Consider the following 20,083-nt stretch of genomic DNA (forward strand, 5'->3'; position numbering starts at 1 on the left):
TCGTGAGTTAGCTTGAAGCTAATGCATTGATTGACATCGGAGCTTTGCTTTGTGTTGCTCTTTTAGCATTGTTTTCTAGTGCCTGAAACTGTTTCAACTCTGATTAAATCTTTATTAATCTCTCCTTGTTAACAACAGCAGTGAAGGACAAGAAGATGCAGGCGAGCTTGACTTTAGTGGTCTCCTTAAACATAGGTGAGAATCCCATTCTGACCCCGAGTGGATTTTGTCCTTTTCAGTATTTTTAAGCCCCTTTTCTAAATGTGCTTCTTTTCTCTTTCTTTCACATCCTTTGTAAATTTGATTTGTATTTAGGCTACTGTATAGATGACAGGTACATTTCTGCAGATGATTATTAATGATACCATACCAGAGGTTTTCAAAGTCTGAGTTATATTTTAACCAAATGTAAGCACATTCATTCAACACAAAATCTGAAGTTTATTGATGTTGTTTTCTTCAGCTCAGTTAGTTTAAAAAAAACCCTGATACAACAAATAATCACAACTCTTTAAATTACTCTCTCACCTCTTCCTTTGAGCTGTGACATTTATAGAAATAATGAGAAACAAAGATATTGGAGCATTGTTGAAAACAGTTTGTTCTCATGAAGAGTAAAAAGTTTTATGCAAATTGCAGCATTGAGTAGGTAAAGAGGTAGCAATACCCAATGCAAATCTCCTCTGTTTCGAGGTGCCTCACAGTCTGAAAGCCTCTGTGCTATAGCAATACTACTGTTGTCTCAGAATAAACACCATGATGCATATGTGAAGTTCAGTGTACACAGCCTGTAAGTGTGAGCACAAAGAGATCTAGTCAGTGACACTGTTCACTGGCAAAATTATACATTTATTTTGGGCTTGTCTCTTCTTCTCCCCTACATATTCAGAAATCAAAGGTTAGTAAAGAGAAATCCATAGGTTTTAAAATGATTAGACCTTACTGCGGGTGAGTACTGTAATCCTGTAGAGTCCCCAGCATGACATGTAGCTCTAGGAATTGGACGAGCAAGAGTGTTGGCCAACTGTAGTACGGTAACACTTCATTTGAAGGCAGCATTCCTAACTGCTCGGTCAGCAATCAGTGATGATGGAAATGGACATTGCCTCATCCCCACTTGGAGGCGCCTGAAGTCACTCAGCATGAGGCAAACAGCTCCATTTTGGATCATTAATGATGTGCTAGTGGGCCACAGAGAAATGATGCTGTAAAATAGTGTTACGCTACATTGTCGTTTATTTCAATTTAGAAATATAAGGCAAACAGCACCATGTTTATTTCAGCCTTCTTTATAATTGCCTGAAAATAAACAGATGACAAACACAAGCAAAGATTGGAATAATTGTTTTTTTCACGCTATTCACACCCAATCTTTCAGACATTTGGGAAAATGTCTATGAAAGAACAAGCTGACTGAATGTTATTTATTTAAACTAACAGATACCCTCATGTCCAGCGCGACATGTTTTTTAACCGGAATCTTAAAAATCTAACACGACCTACTGCATAGAAACCTTCTACATCTAACAGTGTCAGAGCATCTCTGAAGTGATCACTCAAACCAACAACAAACAAAGGGATGGGCCAGTTTATCAGAGCAATGTGTAAAATCCTCATTAAAAAGTCTTTGTTGCAGGTTTCCCCTAAACCCCTGCATGCTGCAGATCAACTTGGTGCGACACAAAAACATTTAGCCTCATGCTGTGTGTAGAACGAGCCAAAGTACATCAATAATAAACTCCACTTTATTGATCTGCGATTGCCCCTGTGTGTTTTAACCCTGACAAAAAAATAAAAAAACAAACCCTGTTTAATGTTTCATCAGAAGACTCCAAACCAAGTTCCTCTTTAATATGTTCCTTTCATCCTGCAGTGCATGTTAAAAACCTTAAAAAGTCATTTTTACAGCCATGTTTCTGGATTTAAAGATGAAATCTGTGATTATGGAAAAAAATAGTTGATATTCATCGAGTTAGGGTGTCAAATTTATTGTCCCCTTTCCCGTTATTTTTCCTCTACCTCCCTTTCTCCCAGCCTGTGCACGAGCATGAACATGCACCAACACAAACAGTGGTGTTGAGATTGATACTGTGTTTGTTTCCCATTTAAAGAGCCAGAGCATAAACACCCGACAGCTGACAAACCTTGAGGAGTTGTTTTACTTAATAAGTGTGCTGGATTAAAATCACATACTCCACCTTTAATGGCAACCCTGAATGTTAAAACGCTGAAATCAGTTTGAAAAACAGCAGGAGGTCCTTTGGGTGGTACAGTGACCCAGTAATGAGAAGATCTTCTCAAATCTTGGCCATATTCATCGCTCTTGGCTGTCTCTTTTTTCGTCTGACCTTAGAATAATAACTTGGCAGGCTAATCATATACTTAGCTTGTCTTCTTGCAGTTGCCAATATATACAAATAAATTCAAATGGAATTTATTGTACCCTGAATAAAATAGGCGAATGACATACAGCAAATGGTCCCAAGTTGGGAATCAAAACCAGGACTCGCCACTCATGGTATTTGCACCCATGTGTAATGTGTCCTAACCACCCGGTCATTGGGTCAGCCCTTCCTCATCTCATATATAAAGTATTTTATGCCTGTATGAATAGTGTCAGTAGAGAGATGAGTGGAAAAGAGACTTGCAGCAATAGGTTCCTATCGGGGCTAAACCCCGGGACATTGCAGTTGGCGCTCAGTGTCTTCGCCCCTGAGGCAGGTAACCCCTCTATGGTCATACTCAACCAAATAATTATCTGTAATCAATGACACCCTGACACAGTAAAGCATCCACAACTTCTAAGCAAATTGGAGAACACCTCTGTGTTTGCATTAATAGCGCTGCTACCCTGTTAACATGTTGACGTCCTGTCGGCACACAGGTGGACAGCTCACCATGCCCATCCCTTTGTGTGACATGTCCTGAGGAACGCTCTGCAGGGCATTAGCATGCTTAAACCAAAGACAGCATTATTCCACTGTAGTATACAGCAAACTCTAAAGTTTAAGTGAGATCTCCTGCTTCTAAACTTGTTCCTCTAGAGGTTAGTGAGTAGTTCCTCAGGACACGTTGCAAACACCTGCATATGATCCTTGTCCTCACATCGTTCCCTCGTATCCCACACAACTAGGGAGCCCAAACAGCAGGATGACACTCCAGAAGTGGACGTGTGGGAGATCCTGAAGAACGCCCGGCCAGACCAGTATGAGAAGATTGCATTTATGTACGGCATCACAGATTTGAGGGGTCTGCTGAAGAGAATGAAAAAGATTCCCAAAGAGGAGAAGAAGAGTGAAGGTCGATAAGTCTAAGATTACATTGTGACAATACTCTGGTCACAAGATGTTGATCTTAGCGTAGGCTTTTATTGATCGTGACTTTGTTTTTGCCTTTTCAAAGCTTTTGCAAAGAAGCTGGATCCGGCATATCAGGTGGATAAAGGTGGAAAGATCCGCTTAGTGGTGGATCTGGCCGACCCCACAGTGGAGCTGAAGTGGTACAAGAACGGGCAGGAAATCAGGCCTTCTCCCAAGTATGCAGCAAGATCATCTTTGTGTTTCAGTTCTCTGTCTTCTTGGGTTCAACACTTCGCAAATGAAAGACATTTTAGATAAAAATGCTTTTCATTTGTGACAATGCCTTTTCTGTACTGGTTCTTTTGTATATGTTTCACTCTATGTCACCTAATGGTTCACATGTCAGTTCAGATTACATATAGGCACACATTTCTACAAATACCCCAATGGAAACACATTTAACATCACGTTAGTGAGACAGTATGTCTAGTGTAACCTTACATTACCTTTTTGCCTCATGTGCTGCCACTTCAACCCACTGCACTGTGAACCATTGCCAGCTGACGCCCAGTGAACAAATAACATCCTCTCGGCTCTAATGTGGCTCTTATTGGCTTTCACGAAGTCTCACACACACACACATATATCAGGATAACACTATAAATTTACATGGCCAAACACAATAACTGGCCACAGAGCTACATTTGGGTGTAAATGCAGTGTAAGATGTCAGCTTTGTCTTTGATTGCCATTTTAACTGTATATGTCCTCCTTTATACAGGAAAAAGGTGGTACCTCCTTTACAGGTCTTTAACCAAAGTCTGGCTTTCGAACAGGTCTTTTTAATAGCTACTACATCACTACAAACTTTGATATTATGTGAGAATCCCATCATTATTTAGGCTTAATTAGCTTTATTTTTCAATTACACTGTGCCACAAAGTTCAGAGTAATGGTTTCTTTGTAGGACAGTGCGTAATTGTTTGTGAAATACAAGTAAAAGGAGAAAAACAAATGTCATAGCTTTCTGTAAAAATGCATATATTTTTTTAAAAAAAGATCAACTTTAAAGCTGCTTTAAGTAATGTTATGATTAGTGACCAGCCCACTGAGAATAATGGCACAGTGCAATGTCTTTGTGTAGGTTTTCAGCCTCTTCCATCAAGTAGGTGGTTGAACTTTTAGCTGTTGATTTACTGTATATTTATTATTAACTGGTGGAGACCAAAATAGAGCTAAAAAGACTAAATGATGCGCTTCAATTCATTAGGGGGCCAAAAATGACACTAGATGAACAATAAATAAGCTGTCATTTGATTGATCAATTTAAAAAGTGATTATGTGTCACTGCTTATTTCCCCTATGTAGCCAAAATCCAGTGGGCCAAAGCTCAAGTAGAAAGTCAATGTACAAAACATATTTTCTATGTTTTTCAAAACATGACAATGACCCAGAAGAAAACTCTTCCTTTAAGTTATATTTCATTCAATTTATATGCAAATAAAATATCCATATATATTTATGTATTTTATTGAAATGTACAAATAAATCCAAAAGCATGATAACAGTAGATTTTAAGCTTAAAATTTAACTTTATGGAGGACATGGTAAATGATGTGTCCTCCAATAGAATGATGATGGTTCAGCAGTTAAAAATATTTGCTTATAGAATCTCAGAATAGATGTTGTGCAGCTGTACACTAGATAAACACTGGGGCTAACCTTGCATACATTAGCTAAAGATTCTGTTCAAAGCCATCTGAAGTTAAAGCCATCTGGGAGGATATTGCTGTTTTCTGGCTTTTGATCATTTTCTCCAGGGTTCCCTGTTCAGAAGGCTTCTCTATAAAAGTCTCCTTTTCCCTCCTCCTCCTCTTTGTTGTAACACTGTTTTCAACCACACACTGTACCCCTCCAGGCATGATGTCTCTCTGTCTTTGTCTGTCTGTCATGTTGTGGTGCTCCTTCCTGTCTACTATAATCACTTCCTGTACTCTCCGTGCGCTCCGGTCCCATTCTGGCTCTACTGCTGACTTTAAGTCAAAGGAAGTAAGTCCATCCGTTCGTCTGTCCATCCAGTTGATTCTCTGTGTCACAGTTTTGGTGTGAGCCTGCTCCCTCTGTGTGTAGTCTCACTTCTCGGTTTTTAAAGCATGCTAATTGGAAAGTGACAAGACAACTTTGTACACACATATAATGTTAAAGATAATGATATGTTTATTTGGCCAACAATTTGGAATAAAATCCATTCCTCTTTTAGGAATTTATGTATATTGAATAGTTTAGGTGAGCAGTGATGTAACTGACTGACTCCTTATTTAGGTATATTTTTGAGCACAAAGGCACACAAAGGATTATGGTCATCAACAACTGCACCACGAATGATGACGCAGCCTATTCAGTGGCTGCAGGGGACGAGAAATGCACCACAGAGCTGTTCGTCAAAGGTATCTCCATCATCTGTTGGGCTTTTTATATTGATACTTGAAAGGTTTCAGTCAACTTGCCTTCAGTTTGTTGTTCTTATCTTGCCTCGCAGAGTTACCTGTTAAGGTAGTCAAAGGTATTGAGCCTGTGAAGACCACAGTGAATGAGAGGATTGAGCTGGAATGTGAGGTGTCAGAGGAAGGCGCTCAAGTCAAGTGGTAAGATCACAAATGATGCATCTAAAGCTGCTATTAGTAACAAATTATATTAGTACCGCATACACACAGGACTGTTGCTAAAAAGCTGGAATATAATATTATACAAACATCTTTCTCAGGACTTTGTCTCACCCTATAATTTCTACCAATTGCAGGCTACTTTCAAGAAATTATTGCTCTAAATTATTAGTCCAGTCCAATATTGCATCAGGAGTTAATGTAACATAGACAGTGGAACAATGTTACTACAGTCGGCACCATGTTTAGCACTTGTAAGTTGTTCATTGCATATTTAACCCTTTGTTTAATGAAAACTACTTAAAATGCTCCTACAGGATGAAAAACGGTGTTGAGGTTCCAACAGGAGTGCGCTCGAGATATCGAGTTAAGTGTGAAGGAACCAAACACTTCTTGGTGATCGATGACGCCTCCAGAGAGGATACTGGGACTTATTCCATCATGGCCACTGGTGGAACATCTGAGGCACATGTTCAAGTTGACTGTATGTAGCATTTTCTCGTCTTTTATACATTTTCCATTTTGTGCATGCTTTTTAAAGGTCTATTCTCTTTAACCTTTGTGCTTTTAATTAGTGAAACCCCTGAAGATCTACCAGGACCTGCAGGACATGACAGTGAAGCTGGGTCAGCCTATCAAGCTGCACTGTGAGATCTACCCAGGCAACGTCCCAGGCCGTTGGTACAGAAACGGACAGCTGATCCAGCCCAATGATCGCATCAACATCATACACAGGAACAAGTATGATCTTCTCTACTGACCTTTATTCAAACAAAACTGATATCACTGAACTGCTAACCAACATCTTTTTTTTGTTTTTCAGAGTCCACCGACTTGAAATTGAGACCAGCTCCCTCCATGATGCAGGAGATTACACATTCGTACCTGAGGGATATTCACAGAGCCTGTCTGCCAAAATCCACATCATTGGTACACAAACTCTACTTCACTGGACTTGAGCCATTTATTTCTGTTTATATGTTTGTATCTAACTTTCCATCTGTCGAACTTGACTTCCTGCAGACCCTCCAAGGGTACACCTGGAGAGCTTGAACTTCCCAGACAACACTGTCACAATTGTAGCAGGAAACAAGCTTCGTTTGGAGATCCCCATTAGTGGAGAACCAGCGCCCAGAGTGGTGTGGATGAAAGGAGAAAGGGTGAGCTGCTTTCTAGTTAGTTTCCATCTTTTAAGCCATGACACAATGGCCATCATGGTATATTTATGTCATGTAAACACAGAAACCAACTGGCCACTGTCTGTCTCTCAGTACTTATGAACTGCCCCCTCCATCTGTGGTCATTATTGAAGAGGTTAATCAAGAAATACCTCACAAATATGCACCCCATATAACTTATTATATGGAGTGCATATTTATGGTCATGTAACTTCCTAAACCAGCTGGGCAGTGTAGGTTTTATCAAACATTATTCAAAGAGGAGTAAACGGTGCATTTGTTAGGGACTATTAACACACATCTGGCACTCTGTTGAGTAATTCCAGCAGCAGAATGGCATATGTAGTTTTGACTCAAATCACGTAACAGTAGCTTTTTGGCAGTAAAGAAGTAACATGAATACAGATAGGCAAGTGTCTATTCATTTCAGTAAGCTATATATTTTCTGTATTTAAATGACGAATGAATGATGGATGCAAAAACATATTTTGCATCCATCTGATACAAAATGCATCTGCTTGTCTTCAGGATTAATTTTAGGATTCTTTTGCTTTAAAAAAAAAGATTTTAAATGAATCGGCATCTCCGTATCTAGTAGAACCTGTGTATCATCATTCCTTATAGCATGAAGGTCAACCAACCAGAAGCTCTTCTAAGATTCGGGCACAAAAATAGGAATGATCCAACCTTCATGGCTGCCCAAAATCTCTCAAACACTTTTCCTTCTCATGTTAGAACTGCTCAGACAACCTTTAAAGTTGCTGCTGCTGCTCCTCTTATTTGCAGTCCAAATTAAGTTAGACACCCTGACTCCATCTTTTATTGCCCTGTAACTATTTTGTAATAGTTATATTATTGTTTATTCCCATACGTTTTTCTTTATCTTTTAAGTCTATGCAGCACTTTGGTGAGCTGTGGTTGTTTGAAGTCTGCCCTACTCATAAATTTAGACATGACAATCACAAAAATATACAGTATTCCCAGTTTTATGCTTTACACCACAATGTGGTAGTCACTACGCCTTATGTCTCCTATGTTTCAGGTGATTCTTGAGTCAGGTCATCGTGTCCGAGCTGAAACATACGGCGACCAGACAAGCCTGACGATTGAGGTCACAGAGCGGGAGGACTCTGGGAACTATAAGATAGTCTTGCAGAATGAGGCTGGTGAGGCTACGGCCAGCGTCAGGATCAAGGTTGTTGGTAAGAGAATGAACTTCAAACTAAATACCACATGGAGAATTGTTCATTTGTTTCCCGAATCACTAATCTGAGCATGTGTTGTAGACATCCCTGACCCTCCTGAAGCTCCCCTGGTCCCAGTGGTGGGTGGCGATTGGTGTTCCATGACATGGGAACCACCCAAATACGATGGCGGTTCTCCAATTTTAGGTAAACATTCCATCATACTTATTACAGAAGCTTAAATGTATGTGTTGGTTTTTCAACAAGAACTTTCTGACTGCCCTCTAAAGGCTATTTCATCGAGAGGAAAAAGAAACAGAGCTCCAGATGGATGAGACTGAACTTTGACCTGATCAAAGAATTGTCATTTGAACCCAAGAAGATGATTGAAGGAGTGCCTTATGAAGTGCGGATCTTTGCAGTCAATGCCATCGGTGTGTCTAAGCCCAGTGAACCATCGAAAGCCTTTACTCCTCTTGGTGAGTAGCCCAGTGCCTCCCCCAACAATCTGCCCAGGAAAGAATGATACAGAATTATGTAAGACTATCTAATAACAGTTTCATAATAATGGGCAAAATTTGAAGGAGTGGGCCTGTGATAGTGCATATGCAATCTGCCCTTGGTACCCCAGCGACACAGCTGTTCCCCACATACCCCCCATCCCAAGCATTCTAACTGTGACCTCCACTGGACACGCAAGAGCTTTAGAGGATATTAAATATGTCTTTATAATGGCTGCCAAATCATCTGCGGATTAGAGGTTTAGGAGATCAGGTCTGTCAGGGGGTTCAATAGGAGTTAAACATGATTCAGAATACAAGAATAGACAGCAAGAGCAGGGACTAATGAGATCTGACAGGGAAGACTGATAACATACCAGCCAGAAAGAGAGGCGCCTTACTCACGTGTTCATGACCAACCAAAATGGATGTTTTCTGATCTCCTTCATAACTCTTGATAGAACACAGATTAGGGAAATGCAGCTGTGGCTCGTCTCATCTCTAAAACCTTTATCTCTGATCAGCTGTGACCAGTGAGCCCACTATGCTGGTTGTGGACGACGTCACTGACACCACAGTGACTGTGAAATGGCGCCCTCCTGAAACCATCGGAGCTGCTGGTCTGGATGGATACTTAGTGGAGTACTGCATAGAAGGAGGTGAGTCACACTCCACCGTACTGTAGAACCCTGCAGACAGACAGTAGTGGAAAGCGACTCAGTGCATTTACTCAGAAATAAGTACAAAAGTGCAGTTATGAGGTCTTTATTGCTAATTTATACAGCATTTCAGTAGAGAAATATTTTACTTTCTACAATAGCAGAATGGCATTTTTAAGTACAATACATTACTACAGATTAAACCAGTGGTCTCCAACTGGTTTGGCTTCTGTTGTCTAACAAAAAGTGATGTACAGTCAGTCACACTTCAGATGTCTTTTAATTGTTAAAAGCTCCATCAAATAGTGTTTTTTCAATCTAAACAACAAACAGTAAATGTTCAAATGACCCAATATCTCACCAAAAATCAAATATTGGAAAAAATCCAAACACTGAAAACAGATTTGTGTATCAGACCTTTGTTTTTTCTTTGTTCCTCTCCCATTAATCATCTAACAACTCCTCAGATTAATCCGCGGTGTCCGCTTATAAAACTGGATACAAAGTTGTTCAAATCAGCTCCACTTGCAGCACCAATGACAGTAACATGCTGCTGAAACACTGATGTTTCGATGTTAATCTAACGTCTAATAAACTATGAATCAAAGGGAACAAACCAGAATTTTTACTTTATTACTATAATTAATACTTGTATATCTTTACATAAAGAGCCTAAATATGTCTTTTACCTCTTTAGGTAGTAACACTACAATCCACTACAAACTTATGTAGTTGAATCTGACATGTCTTCAAATTGTTAATGTACGCAGATTGCTACCAAGATTAGACCCATCGACACGTCACAAAGTTGTTTACAAAGTCCTTTAAGGCCTTAGCTTCTCTTTATGTGTTTGACATACCCCACAAAATAGAACTTGGAGCAGACATAGACACTTAACAAATTTAATCATTCAGATTGTTAACAAATTGTTTTTCAGCTGAACGTCTTTTTCCCCCTGCAGCTGATGACTGGGTAGTATCCAACAAGGAACTGACAGAGAAAACCAAATACACCATCACTGGACTGACCCCGGGATGTAAGATTTTAGTCCGAGTCAAAGCCATCAATGCAGCTGGAGCCAGCGCTCCACGGACCCTGCAGCACTCAGTCCTGGTCAAAGAGGTTATTGGTGAGCTCTGAGAACTTTCTACTGCAGTTTCACTTATAAGTGAGAACAAAGAATTGAAACAAACAACAATATTGGCATGAAAGATACACCAATCAGGAATATCATGATGACCACTGACAGGTGAAGTGAACAACACTGATTATCTCTTCATCATGGCACCTGTTTGTAGGTTGGATATATTAGGCAGCAAGTTCACAACAGTGAACGTTTTATCCTCAAAATTATTGTGTTAGAAGCAGGAAAAATGGGTAAGCGTAAAGATTTGAGTGAGTTTGGTAAGAGCCAAATTGTGATGGCTAGATGACTGGGTCAGAGCATCTCCAAAGCTGTAGCTCTTGTGGGGTGTTCCTGGTCTGCAATGGTCAGTATCTATCAAAAGTGGTCCAAGGAAGGAACAGTGGTGAACTGGCAACTGGATCATAGACGACCAAGGCTCATTGATGCATGTGGGGAGTGAAGGCCAGTGTGGTCGGATCCAACAGAGGAGCTACTGTTGCACAAATTGTTGAAGAAGTTAATGCTGGTTCTCATGGCTGCATAGCTCCAGACCGGTCAGGGTCGCTCACCCAGGAAACACATGACACCAGGATGCACTAGGGAAAGAAAGGCAAGTCGGCAGAGGCAGTGTGATGCTTTGGGCAATGTTCTGCTGGGAAAACTTGGATCCTGCCATCCATGTGGATGTTACTTTGACATGTACCAACTACCTAAGCATTACTGCAGACCATGTACACTCTTTCATGGAAACAGTATTCCCTGATGGCTGTGGCCTCTCTCAGCAGGATAATACACCGTGCCACAAGGCAAAAATGGTTCAGAAATGCCACAGCACACCTTCAGGGGTCTAGTGGAGTCCATGCCTCGATGGGTCAGAGCAGTTTTGGCAGCAAAGGGCGACCAACACAATGTCAGGCAGGTGGTCATAATGTTATGTCTGATCGGTGTGTTATACAACAGAAGTAAGCACACCCCAAGGGTTGCTGTCCTGCTGGAATATTTCTCTTCTGCCAGAAACTTCTGCAGACTAATTTTTTATAGTAAATACACAGGCAGTCATGGTCCCTTCTATAAATACCATCTCCCCAACACCTGTGTGCTTCACTGTCAGGACTATGCATTCACTGTGGTGGTCCTGGCCAGATTTACACCAAATATGCTGAACCCCATTAGAGCTAAACAAATTTATTTTAGTCTCATCTGACAAAAGAATGTGCATCCAATATTCATCAGGCTACTTTCATGTTATTATGAAAAATCGAATCTTACAGTTTAGTGCTACAGACCAAGCAAGGTTTTTTCCTTGAGTGCCATCATTAGTGCCATCATCGTTGACATTATGCAGTGTCCTTTACACTGTGTGACCATTCACAGGAACTCTTATTTTCATTGATAAGCCTTCTGCCAAATCTATAGCACTAAGCTGTTTGTTTTTCAGAGCTAGATTAGTGCACTGTCAGTGGTGGACATTTAGGAAGACAGCCGCTGGGGCTTTGATTAGTGGTACTAAAGTTCTTTTTATGCCTCGTTATTACTGTTGCAACTGTGTTTTGACTGCTTTGTAGTTGGTCGCTGATCTTCCTGTATTCTTTTGTATCTTTATGAAGTCCCACAATCACATGGTTCAACTCCTATGACAATTTTTTTTCAATTAGAGTCATGATACAGACATGCAGCTAAAAACTATTAATAGTAATTAGGCTAATTGAAAATTCCAAGTATGCTTAATTTTATTTCTCTGATCACAGATGGGGCTTGTATTTTCAGTATATTCTTTCTAAGTATTTCTTTTTGATTGTTAATAAGGGGAAATAATCTACTTAACACCTTGAGAATAACGCGATCATTGAGAAACATTTGACATTTCAGCGATATTGCACAGGAGTTTACTCATGTTTGTTGTGTTATGTATGAAATCTTTCCTCCATAACACACCTTGTGGTGTAACTCCTCAGAACCACCCAAGATCCGAGTCCCACGACACCTGAAGCAGACATACACTCGCAAAGTTGGAGAAGCAGTCAACCTTGTGGTGCCGTTCCTGGTAAATTTCCCAGCTCTATTATTGTTACGAACCTCTGAGCAGATTACTGAGCCCATGTTGCTTTGTGTTTGTGTTTAGGGCAAACCCCGGCCGAAAGTCACCTGGCTGAAGGAGGGAAAGCCCATAGAGCCTACCCACGTTAGCATCCGTAACACAGACTGTGATAGCATCATCTTCATCCGTAAGGCAGAGCGCAGTCACTCTGGGAAGTATGAGATGACAGTGCAGGTTGAAAACCATGTGGACACAGCAATTCTTGACATACAAATCGTAGGTGAGTGAGTTGATCACAATTTTAAACAAAATTGTCACAAACACAGGATTTAAAAAAGTGAGCCTTCTTAGTAACACTGTAGTTTAGCTATTTTTTTTTTCTTTGATGTTTAGATCTTCCTGGACCTCCTGTGAGTGTTACTATTGAAGATGTCTGGGGAGGAAATGTAGCTCTGGTCTGGACCCCTCCCAAAGACAATGGCAACGCTCCAATAACAGGCTACACCATTCAGAAAGCAGACAAGAAGACAATGGTAGAAGATGGACTTACTCAATTGAAAGTTCACATGAAAACATATTAAATACAGCATTAATGTCACATGCTTTGCCTTGGTTTTCAGGAATGGTACACATGCATTGAACACTACCATCGCACCTGCATCACCATCACAGAACTGGTGGTTGGGAACGAGTACTTCTTCAGGATCTTCTCTGAGAATATGTGTGGTCTGAGTGAAACTGCCACCCAAACCAAAAAGAGCGCTCTCATCGTCAAAGAAGGTACAACAGACTGTGTGTTTGTGAGTGTGTATGAAGCAGTGAGAGTTGAAGAAAAAGTTCACTGAGAGGTTTGCTGTGAATGTGAATGTATTGTCCTTTCATAGACGTAGCTCCCTGACTTGTATTTCTGATGGGGGAAAATGCTTCCAAAGTGAAAACTTTGGAACAAATTTCATTACTAGTTTAAAATGTCAATACAGTTGTTTAATTTCCTGTCTATATTTTTCACAGCTGTTATCTGCAAGGTACTGTCAGTGATGTTTTCCACCCTAAAGGGAGCCTGGTTCCCAGCCTCTCTCAGGGTTCGGGGTATGACTGACAGGCCCTTAAACAGGTGTCGCAGTGTCAGCAGATGATAAATAAAAAAAACACTGTCTTTCCCTCATCACTTAGGGAATTTCCCACATGATACCGCTCAGCGACAGTATCATGCACAACCCCATTCCTTTACCCTTACCCCCACAGGGATGCAGGTGAAAACGCCAGAGTACAGCGACCACGACTTCAAGGAGGCGCCGAAGTTCACGCAGCCGCTAATCAACACATTTGCGATTGCCGGCTACAACGCTACTCTTAACTGTAGTGTTCGTGCCAACCCAAGGGTAGGTGGTAGGACCCCAGGTAAAACTGGTGTGTGTGTAGTAGACATGTTATATATTATACTGTTGATCGTGTGGAATTTTATGTTGTATTTTAAAGTCTCCTAGTGCAGAAAAGGCAATTATAGCTAGAGCTGTGTAAAAGACTTTTTTTTTTAATTATTTTACCAAATTATCTGCTACAAACATTTGTCACAGTTTACAGACTTCATGGTTCAACTGTGGAAAGTTTGAATTGGTCTGGAACTTTAGCCAGTCAGACCAATGAAGCATGTGACTTAAATCCAAAAAAAAAAGACATTAAACAACTTTCTTTCATAGAACTCTCACTGTGAGAGTGTGATAGCTGTCTTAAGTCATGGCATATGACACTGTGGTAAATGGTGTCCAGTGGTTTAAGGTAGTGGGGTATGACAGCTAATGCTATAATGTATTTTCTGTTTAGAGACAGAAACAAGCTCTGTTTGAGTACAAGAATCCAATTTAACATTTTAGCAATTAACCCTGCGAACCTCTAAACCTACCAGTTTGGAAGGCATGATATCATTAAACAAAAAGCCCCAAAACAACACCATTTAACAGCATCAGAAATGGTGAAAACATAAAGAATTATTGGATTGACAACTTTTTGACTACTCATCTAAGATGTGTTGTTTGGTTGGTAAACTTAACCAAATGTAAACTTGATCTCAACTTTTCTTTTTTCTGTTTGTAAGATTTATGGCATCACAGCTTTGTTATTCCAGCCAAACTACATGTTTAAGTTCTCTCTATTTCTATTCATAGTTGTGCTGTTTCCATAAAGGGGCAGGACTTTATATTAAACTGAATGACGAACCTGGCAAATGTGACAGGAGCACAAAATATCAAAAAAATGCTTGGGAACCAGTGTGTTAAGATTGGTATTCCAATTGTACTGATGCTGCTGTGTTCCCTAATTTTTAAATGAAGACTGAGGGATCAGGGCAGCACACCTGCATCTCTTGATACTGCTGATGTTTCTGTTTGTTTCTGCAGCCCAAAGTGATCTGGATGAAGAATAAGATAGCCATCATCGACGACCCGCGCTACCGTATGTTTAGCAACCAAGGAGTGTGTACCCTGGAGATCAGGAAACCCAGTCCGTACGACGGTGGCATGTACACCTGCAAGGCCATCAACGACCTGGGAGAGGCCCAGGTGGACTGCAAGCTGGAGGTCAAAGGTCAGTGTGGACCAGGAAGTGACTCGGTGGACACCTGAGTGTATCTGGGTCTGGTTTCCCAAAATGTTTCTTTATTTCTGTCTTGATATAATAACCCTCTTTTTTAGATTTTTTTCCTTATTTACATCGAAAGACAAACCAGTAACTTATTCATGATCACATTAATCACTCTGTAATGAGTGCCAGCTTTGGGAAACCAGCTCTACCAGGGTACTGTGGTGTTTGAACTGTGTGTTGCAGTTCAGCAAAGGGACGATATGGACGATACATGTGTAAGTATGAGGAATGGTTCACACCAGCTGTTCATAAGTTCATTAAAAAGTTTGTGTGTATAGTCTTTATTGTTTCTAGTAAGTAGTTTCTGGAAATTTAAAGTCAATCTGCACCATAAAACTTTTAATAATGTTGAAATTCTTTTTTAAAAAACATCTGTATGTGCTTCAAAGTTGGTAGCATGAGTTGAAATTCTGATTATCCAAGCCTAGCCAATGTTATTTGGTCATTTGGTGCAGTATTATTAGGTAGGGGTCAACTGGTATGCTTTTTTTTTTTTTTGGACCAATACTGATAAAAATTATTCATCATCAATTAGACTGACTACTGACAAGCCAATATCAATTTGTTTGGTAACTACAGATATAAATGTCTTATCAGACACTGATAAAAAAATAAATAACACCGATAATTGGAAAAATTGTGAATACTGGATCCAATAATCAGGCAGAAAATCTGTGGACTATTATTATAAGCATAACCTTTTTTTCTCTCTTTTTTTTATTTGAGCCATATTTGTGTCATATGTGGCTAATGACTCTAAGCAGTTAAAAAAAATTTATTTTAGCTTCTTTCAATTTGTCTACATAAGACTTTATTTGGTTGGACTTTACTTACTCCAGTCAGTAACTGTATTGAATTTGAACTTATGAATACCTGGTGCAACAGTTTCCTGGACACTATTTTGGACAGCAGATATAAATAATAATCATCCATTCATGTGTGTGCAGTGCACATAATATCTGATGACACTTGTCCATCACAACATCCAGCCATCCTGTCCATCATCACAGCACACCACCTCAACACACAGTCGCACCTCAGTCAGCATAACACATAGAGCTGTGATGTTTTTCTGTCATATTTTTCAGTCTCCATCTCAAACAGATTCCAGTGTGTCCTTTATGCCACACAGTTAACTCCTCATATAAAAGAGTTCAGTAATAACTCAACAGTTTTCCCTGGTGCACACATATAACTCCATGTAAACATTTTGTTAACCCCTCTTCTCTTCTCTCTCCCCCAGTCCAAATTCAAGAATTGTGAATGTATGTTCTCATATAAGGTAAGCTTTCATATGGTTTTGGCATATGAAGCTTATTTCATTCATTATGCATCTTTCAGCCAGCCTGCGTAACCTCGCTTTCCTCAGTCAGCAGGACCCAGAGGCCAAACATGACACTTTTGCATGACGGTTTTTGCCAAATTATGATCTAGATTCTGTTAGCTGGCTGATTTTAATAACTCAGTGTTGTAAATTTTGAATTGATTTTTGGTGTGAAATCGTGTGAATTCAACGACTATCTCACGTAACTTGTACCAGAGAGAAGGTGAGTAAAACATTTTGCAATTTTTCTAACCTTTGCCAAGAAATCCAGAGCATCATCTGTGGAGAATGAGATACTTTGCTGCTGTTGAACATCATACATCTAAAGATAGCACACTAAATTATGTTTCCATGCTGCCTGATGAGTGGTGTTTGCATAAAGCAGAGAGCACAGTCCATCAGATGACTAAAGATGTTATTCATTGATCTGGATCTTTAAAAAGATCATGGACCTGCTTTGTACCTGGTTGTGGAATAAACTGAGACTTTGCTTGTTAGCTGTGTTCCAGTTTCATACTATACACTAATACTAAGAAGAATTTACAGTGTGTTCATGTAGGAACAATGAACAAAATACTGCCGTGTACTGTCAACTCCATACTTATTAGGCTGTTGTTAATGGACACTGTTGTCCTACTTTTACAGGTTGTCTTGGTATATATTTATCAAGTTTAACTGGAATTAGTATTGTCAAGTATATGGATGTTGTTAGCCATGCTGAAGGTGTGAATGAGGATGGCATTCCTGGTCAGTGGGTTGCTACACTGCTTTGGTTTGTATCTCAGAATCTTTTGGGTGAATTTGAATGTAATTTTGTACAGATATTCATAGCAGATGAATCTATCTGACTTCAGTGATTCAATACATTTTTTTCCAGCACCACCAACAGGTCAAATTTTCCAATTTTTATTTTTTTTTTTTTTTTTTGATACATTACAAAAATGGTTTGGCACAAAATTGTACAAAAGCATTCATAACTCCCAGAAGATTTATCCTAACTTTAACATGAAAACTGGTCCGCTTCGGTGACTTAGGGGATTCCAAAACTTGTTCCGCTACAACTACGCTAATGGGTCAGCACAAAGATGAACAAATTAATTTATGGTTCAAAGAATATATTCACTCCTGATAAATGGATGGAATTCACATTAGCCTCACCTGTACTTTGTGTTTAGTGCTAACTATTGTACTAGGATGAAAAACATATGTCAAAGCAAACTTCTGCCTGTTAGCATCGCTATTATTGACCTTTTCAGAATTTAATTCCATCCTTACAGAGCTCCTAACACTGCTTTCAACTCTTAGCCTTACTGTATCTGCAAAAATGGTATAGTACGCTGTAAAAAATAAACAAAACACTTTAACAAAATACGATGAAATAAACATAATGTAAAAGAACCATTTCATAAAAATACAGTAATTTTGCATTACAATAATATTTCAAGCCTTAATTTTATGTGAAATATGAATTTGGGGCTTTTTTTAATGAATGATACTTATGGACAGATGTTCCACATGTTAGTGATGAAAACTTTTGTAATTATACAAGACATCTCTTATTTAACAAACAAATCTGTGCAAAATTACAGAACCAGTACTTCATTTTGTTCTGTTATGTGTCACTAATTCTTTCTGATTTCTATTTGATTTTTTCAATGTAACTGTTTCAATGATAAAATAAGAGGGAAATATTTGTACATTTCTAAAAAGTAATTATAAACAATACAAAAAATATATATACTCAATAAAATGAAAACTTTAATATTGACAGTAACATTTGCTTAATGTTGTTTTGTTTAATTCTATGTAAATTCATTGTCTATTTTGGGAATTTTATTGAAATATATGGAAATACCATATACTTCGAAACTACTTGGGAAAATTGAAAAGGATAAAGTTCATGATTACGTTTTTAATTTTTTTGTTACAGAGTAAGATGATTAGTGTATAGTATGCAACTGAAACTGATTTACAAACTGAGTGTGCATTGTATATATGAGCCATTGTGGGTAAATTTTTCTCATTGGTCACTCAGTGTTTAGAGCTCCTGACCTCTCCTATTTCAGCTTTGTTTGCTTTGCTCAGTCTGTGGCTCTTCATCTTCCTCTTCCTCTCTCTGCTCCTCACTTTCCACATGTGTCTGTACCTCCCAACAACATCATAAGAGTTTTTCTTGTCATCCCTCAGGAGGCTTCACCTTCTTCGAACTCATGCAACGCGGAGTTCCCCTACATCTGATTGACAAGTACATGAACGAAGCAAAGATTGTTGAGCAGGAGAAGTAAAACTGAACACAGTGCAATAAGACACTTTGGCTTTGCGGACATTTGCCGCCACTAGTGACCCTTTTCTCTCACCTACTGAGGTCAGCGACCTAAAGGCAGATGGAGGCTGGACAGGTGGAGGGGTGTGAGGGAGAGTGTGCTGGTCTGTGGTGTGGCATGCTGTGTGCAGATTTAATGGTAGTTACCATAGAAAAAAAGCCGGTTCATCTTCTTTGTCGCCCTGTTGTGTTTGAAAGACTGTCAGCTCACATGCATGTCGGCAGTGCTTTGGTTCTCGCTTTAATAAGGACATTTAGTGTGTAAAATAAAATATGCAAAACACATGTAGCACCAAACAGTGATGCACATCTACAGTATTGCCATGTGGATTTTTGTTGGGAGTGCTTGTTGAAGGTGAAAATTTGCTTCTGGGGTCTGAAAGAAGGGAAATGAGAATGTATAAACCAAGGTTTACTGTTTGTATGGTGTCAGTGGACTTCTTTATGGCAAGAAAAATGACAATCAACTTTTTGGATAAATGAATGCATTGACCCTTCTGATGAGAATCACATTAATATTTGTTAATTTCACTTTTTCCTGTGCAGTTTATTTTAGTGAAAAAAACGTAGAAGTTTACACAAAGTCCATATTCTGCATGAGATATTATATTTTTGGATTCATATTGGACTGAAGTTTGATTGAGGCTCAGTCATGTGCGCATGCCTTTACTTTTGTAATTACGGTCTCTGCATTACAATAAAACATACATTTAAAAAAAATCATGTCTTTGTCATTATGAACATCTTCTTGTCTGGGTCAAACACTCATTCTTGGGCAAAAAATCCTGACCAGACCACAAACTTCTGAAAAGAGCATTATAATTTCAAGAATTAGACTCACTGTCTACTACTGTGTCATGCCTGCTTTATGCAACGGCATAGCCATGAAATCAGTTTCCACAAAAAACAAAATTACCCATAATTCTTGCAGTTCATGAAGTAATCTAACCTAACATCTCCAGGATTTATTCCCATATTTCCCGCCAGTACAAATGAGCTCATAGAGGTATTGACATACTCGTTAGGTTAAAGATTGAGTTTCTGACTGTCAAAACCTCTTTCAAAGACCAACAGCTAAAAAAATATTAAAAACTCTAATATATGAATCTATTAAATATTAAATGTATTAATATTAAATATAAATGCAC

At 39.2% G+C, this 20,083-nt stretch overlaps 1 protein-coding gene across 14 annotated transcripts in view; it reads left to right on the forward strand.

Annotated features, from left to right (window-relative positions):
- Positions 1-19,655, forward strand: part of mybpc1 (myosin binding protein C1) — a 36,798-nt gene extending 17,143 nt beyond the window's left edge. For 7 of the 14 annotated variants that reach the window (XM_035957906.2, XM_055006440.1, XM_055006444.1 and 4 more), the window contains 21 exons: positions 139-195; positions 3,134-3,300; positions 3,403-3,535; positions 5,622-5,746; positions 5,839-5,944; positions 6,280-6,446; positions 6,538-6,703; positions 6,786-6,892; positions 6,986-7,122; positions 8,183-8,342; positions 8,427-8,531; positions 8,615-8,803; positions 9,349-9,483; positions 10,446-10,613; positions 12,566-12,654; positions 12,733-12,928; positions 13,042-13,181; positions 13,269-13,428; positions 13,822-14,030; positions 15,045-15,231; positions 18,800-19,655. In XM_035957906.2, the coding sequence (XP_035813799.2) occupies positions 139-195; positions 3,134-3,300; positions 3,403-3,535; positions 5,622-5,746; positions 5,839-5,944; positions 6,280-6,446; positions 6,538-6,703; positions 6,786-6,892; positions 6,986-7,122; positions 8,183-8,342; positions 8,427-8,531; positions 8,615-8,803; positions 9,349-9,483; positions 10,446-10,613; positions 12,566-12,654; positions 12,733-12,928; positions 13,042-13,181; positions 13,269-13,428; positions 13,822-14,030; positions 15,045-15,231; positions 18,800-18,897 (3,001 nt within the window). In that variant the 3' untranslated portion in view covers positions 18,898-19,655. Of the gene's footprint in view, positions 1-138; positions 196-3,133; positions 3,301-3,402; positions 3,536-5,339; positions 5,349-5,621; positions 5,747-5,838; positions 5,945-6,279; positions 6,447-6,537; positions 6,704-6,785; positions 6,893-6,985; positions 7,123-8,182; positions 8,343-8,426; positions 8,532-8,614; positions 8,804-9,348; positions 9,484-10,445; positions 10,614-12,565; positions 12,655-12,732; positions 12,929-13,041; positions 13,182-13,268; positions 13,429-13,821; positions 14,031-15,044; positions 15,232-16,531; positions 16,571-18,799 lie in introns of all 14 variants that reach the window. The other 7 variants (XM_035957911.2, XM_055006448.1, XM_023291729.3 and 4 more) reach the window with 5 other exon arrangements.
- Positions 19,656-20,083: the final 428 nt, after the last annotated feature.

This window comes from Amphiprion ocellaris, chromosome 21 (assembly GCF_022539595.1).
Source record: "Amphiprion ocellaris isolate individual 3 ecotype Okinawa chromosome 21, ASM2253959v1, whole genome shotgun sequence".
NCBI lineage: Eukaryota > Metazoa > Chordata > Actinopteri > Pomacentridae > Amphiprion > Amphiprion ocellaris.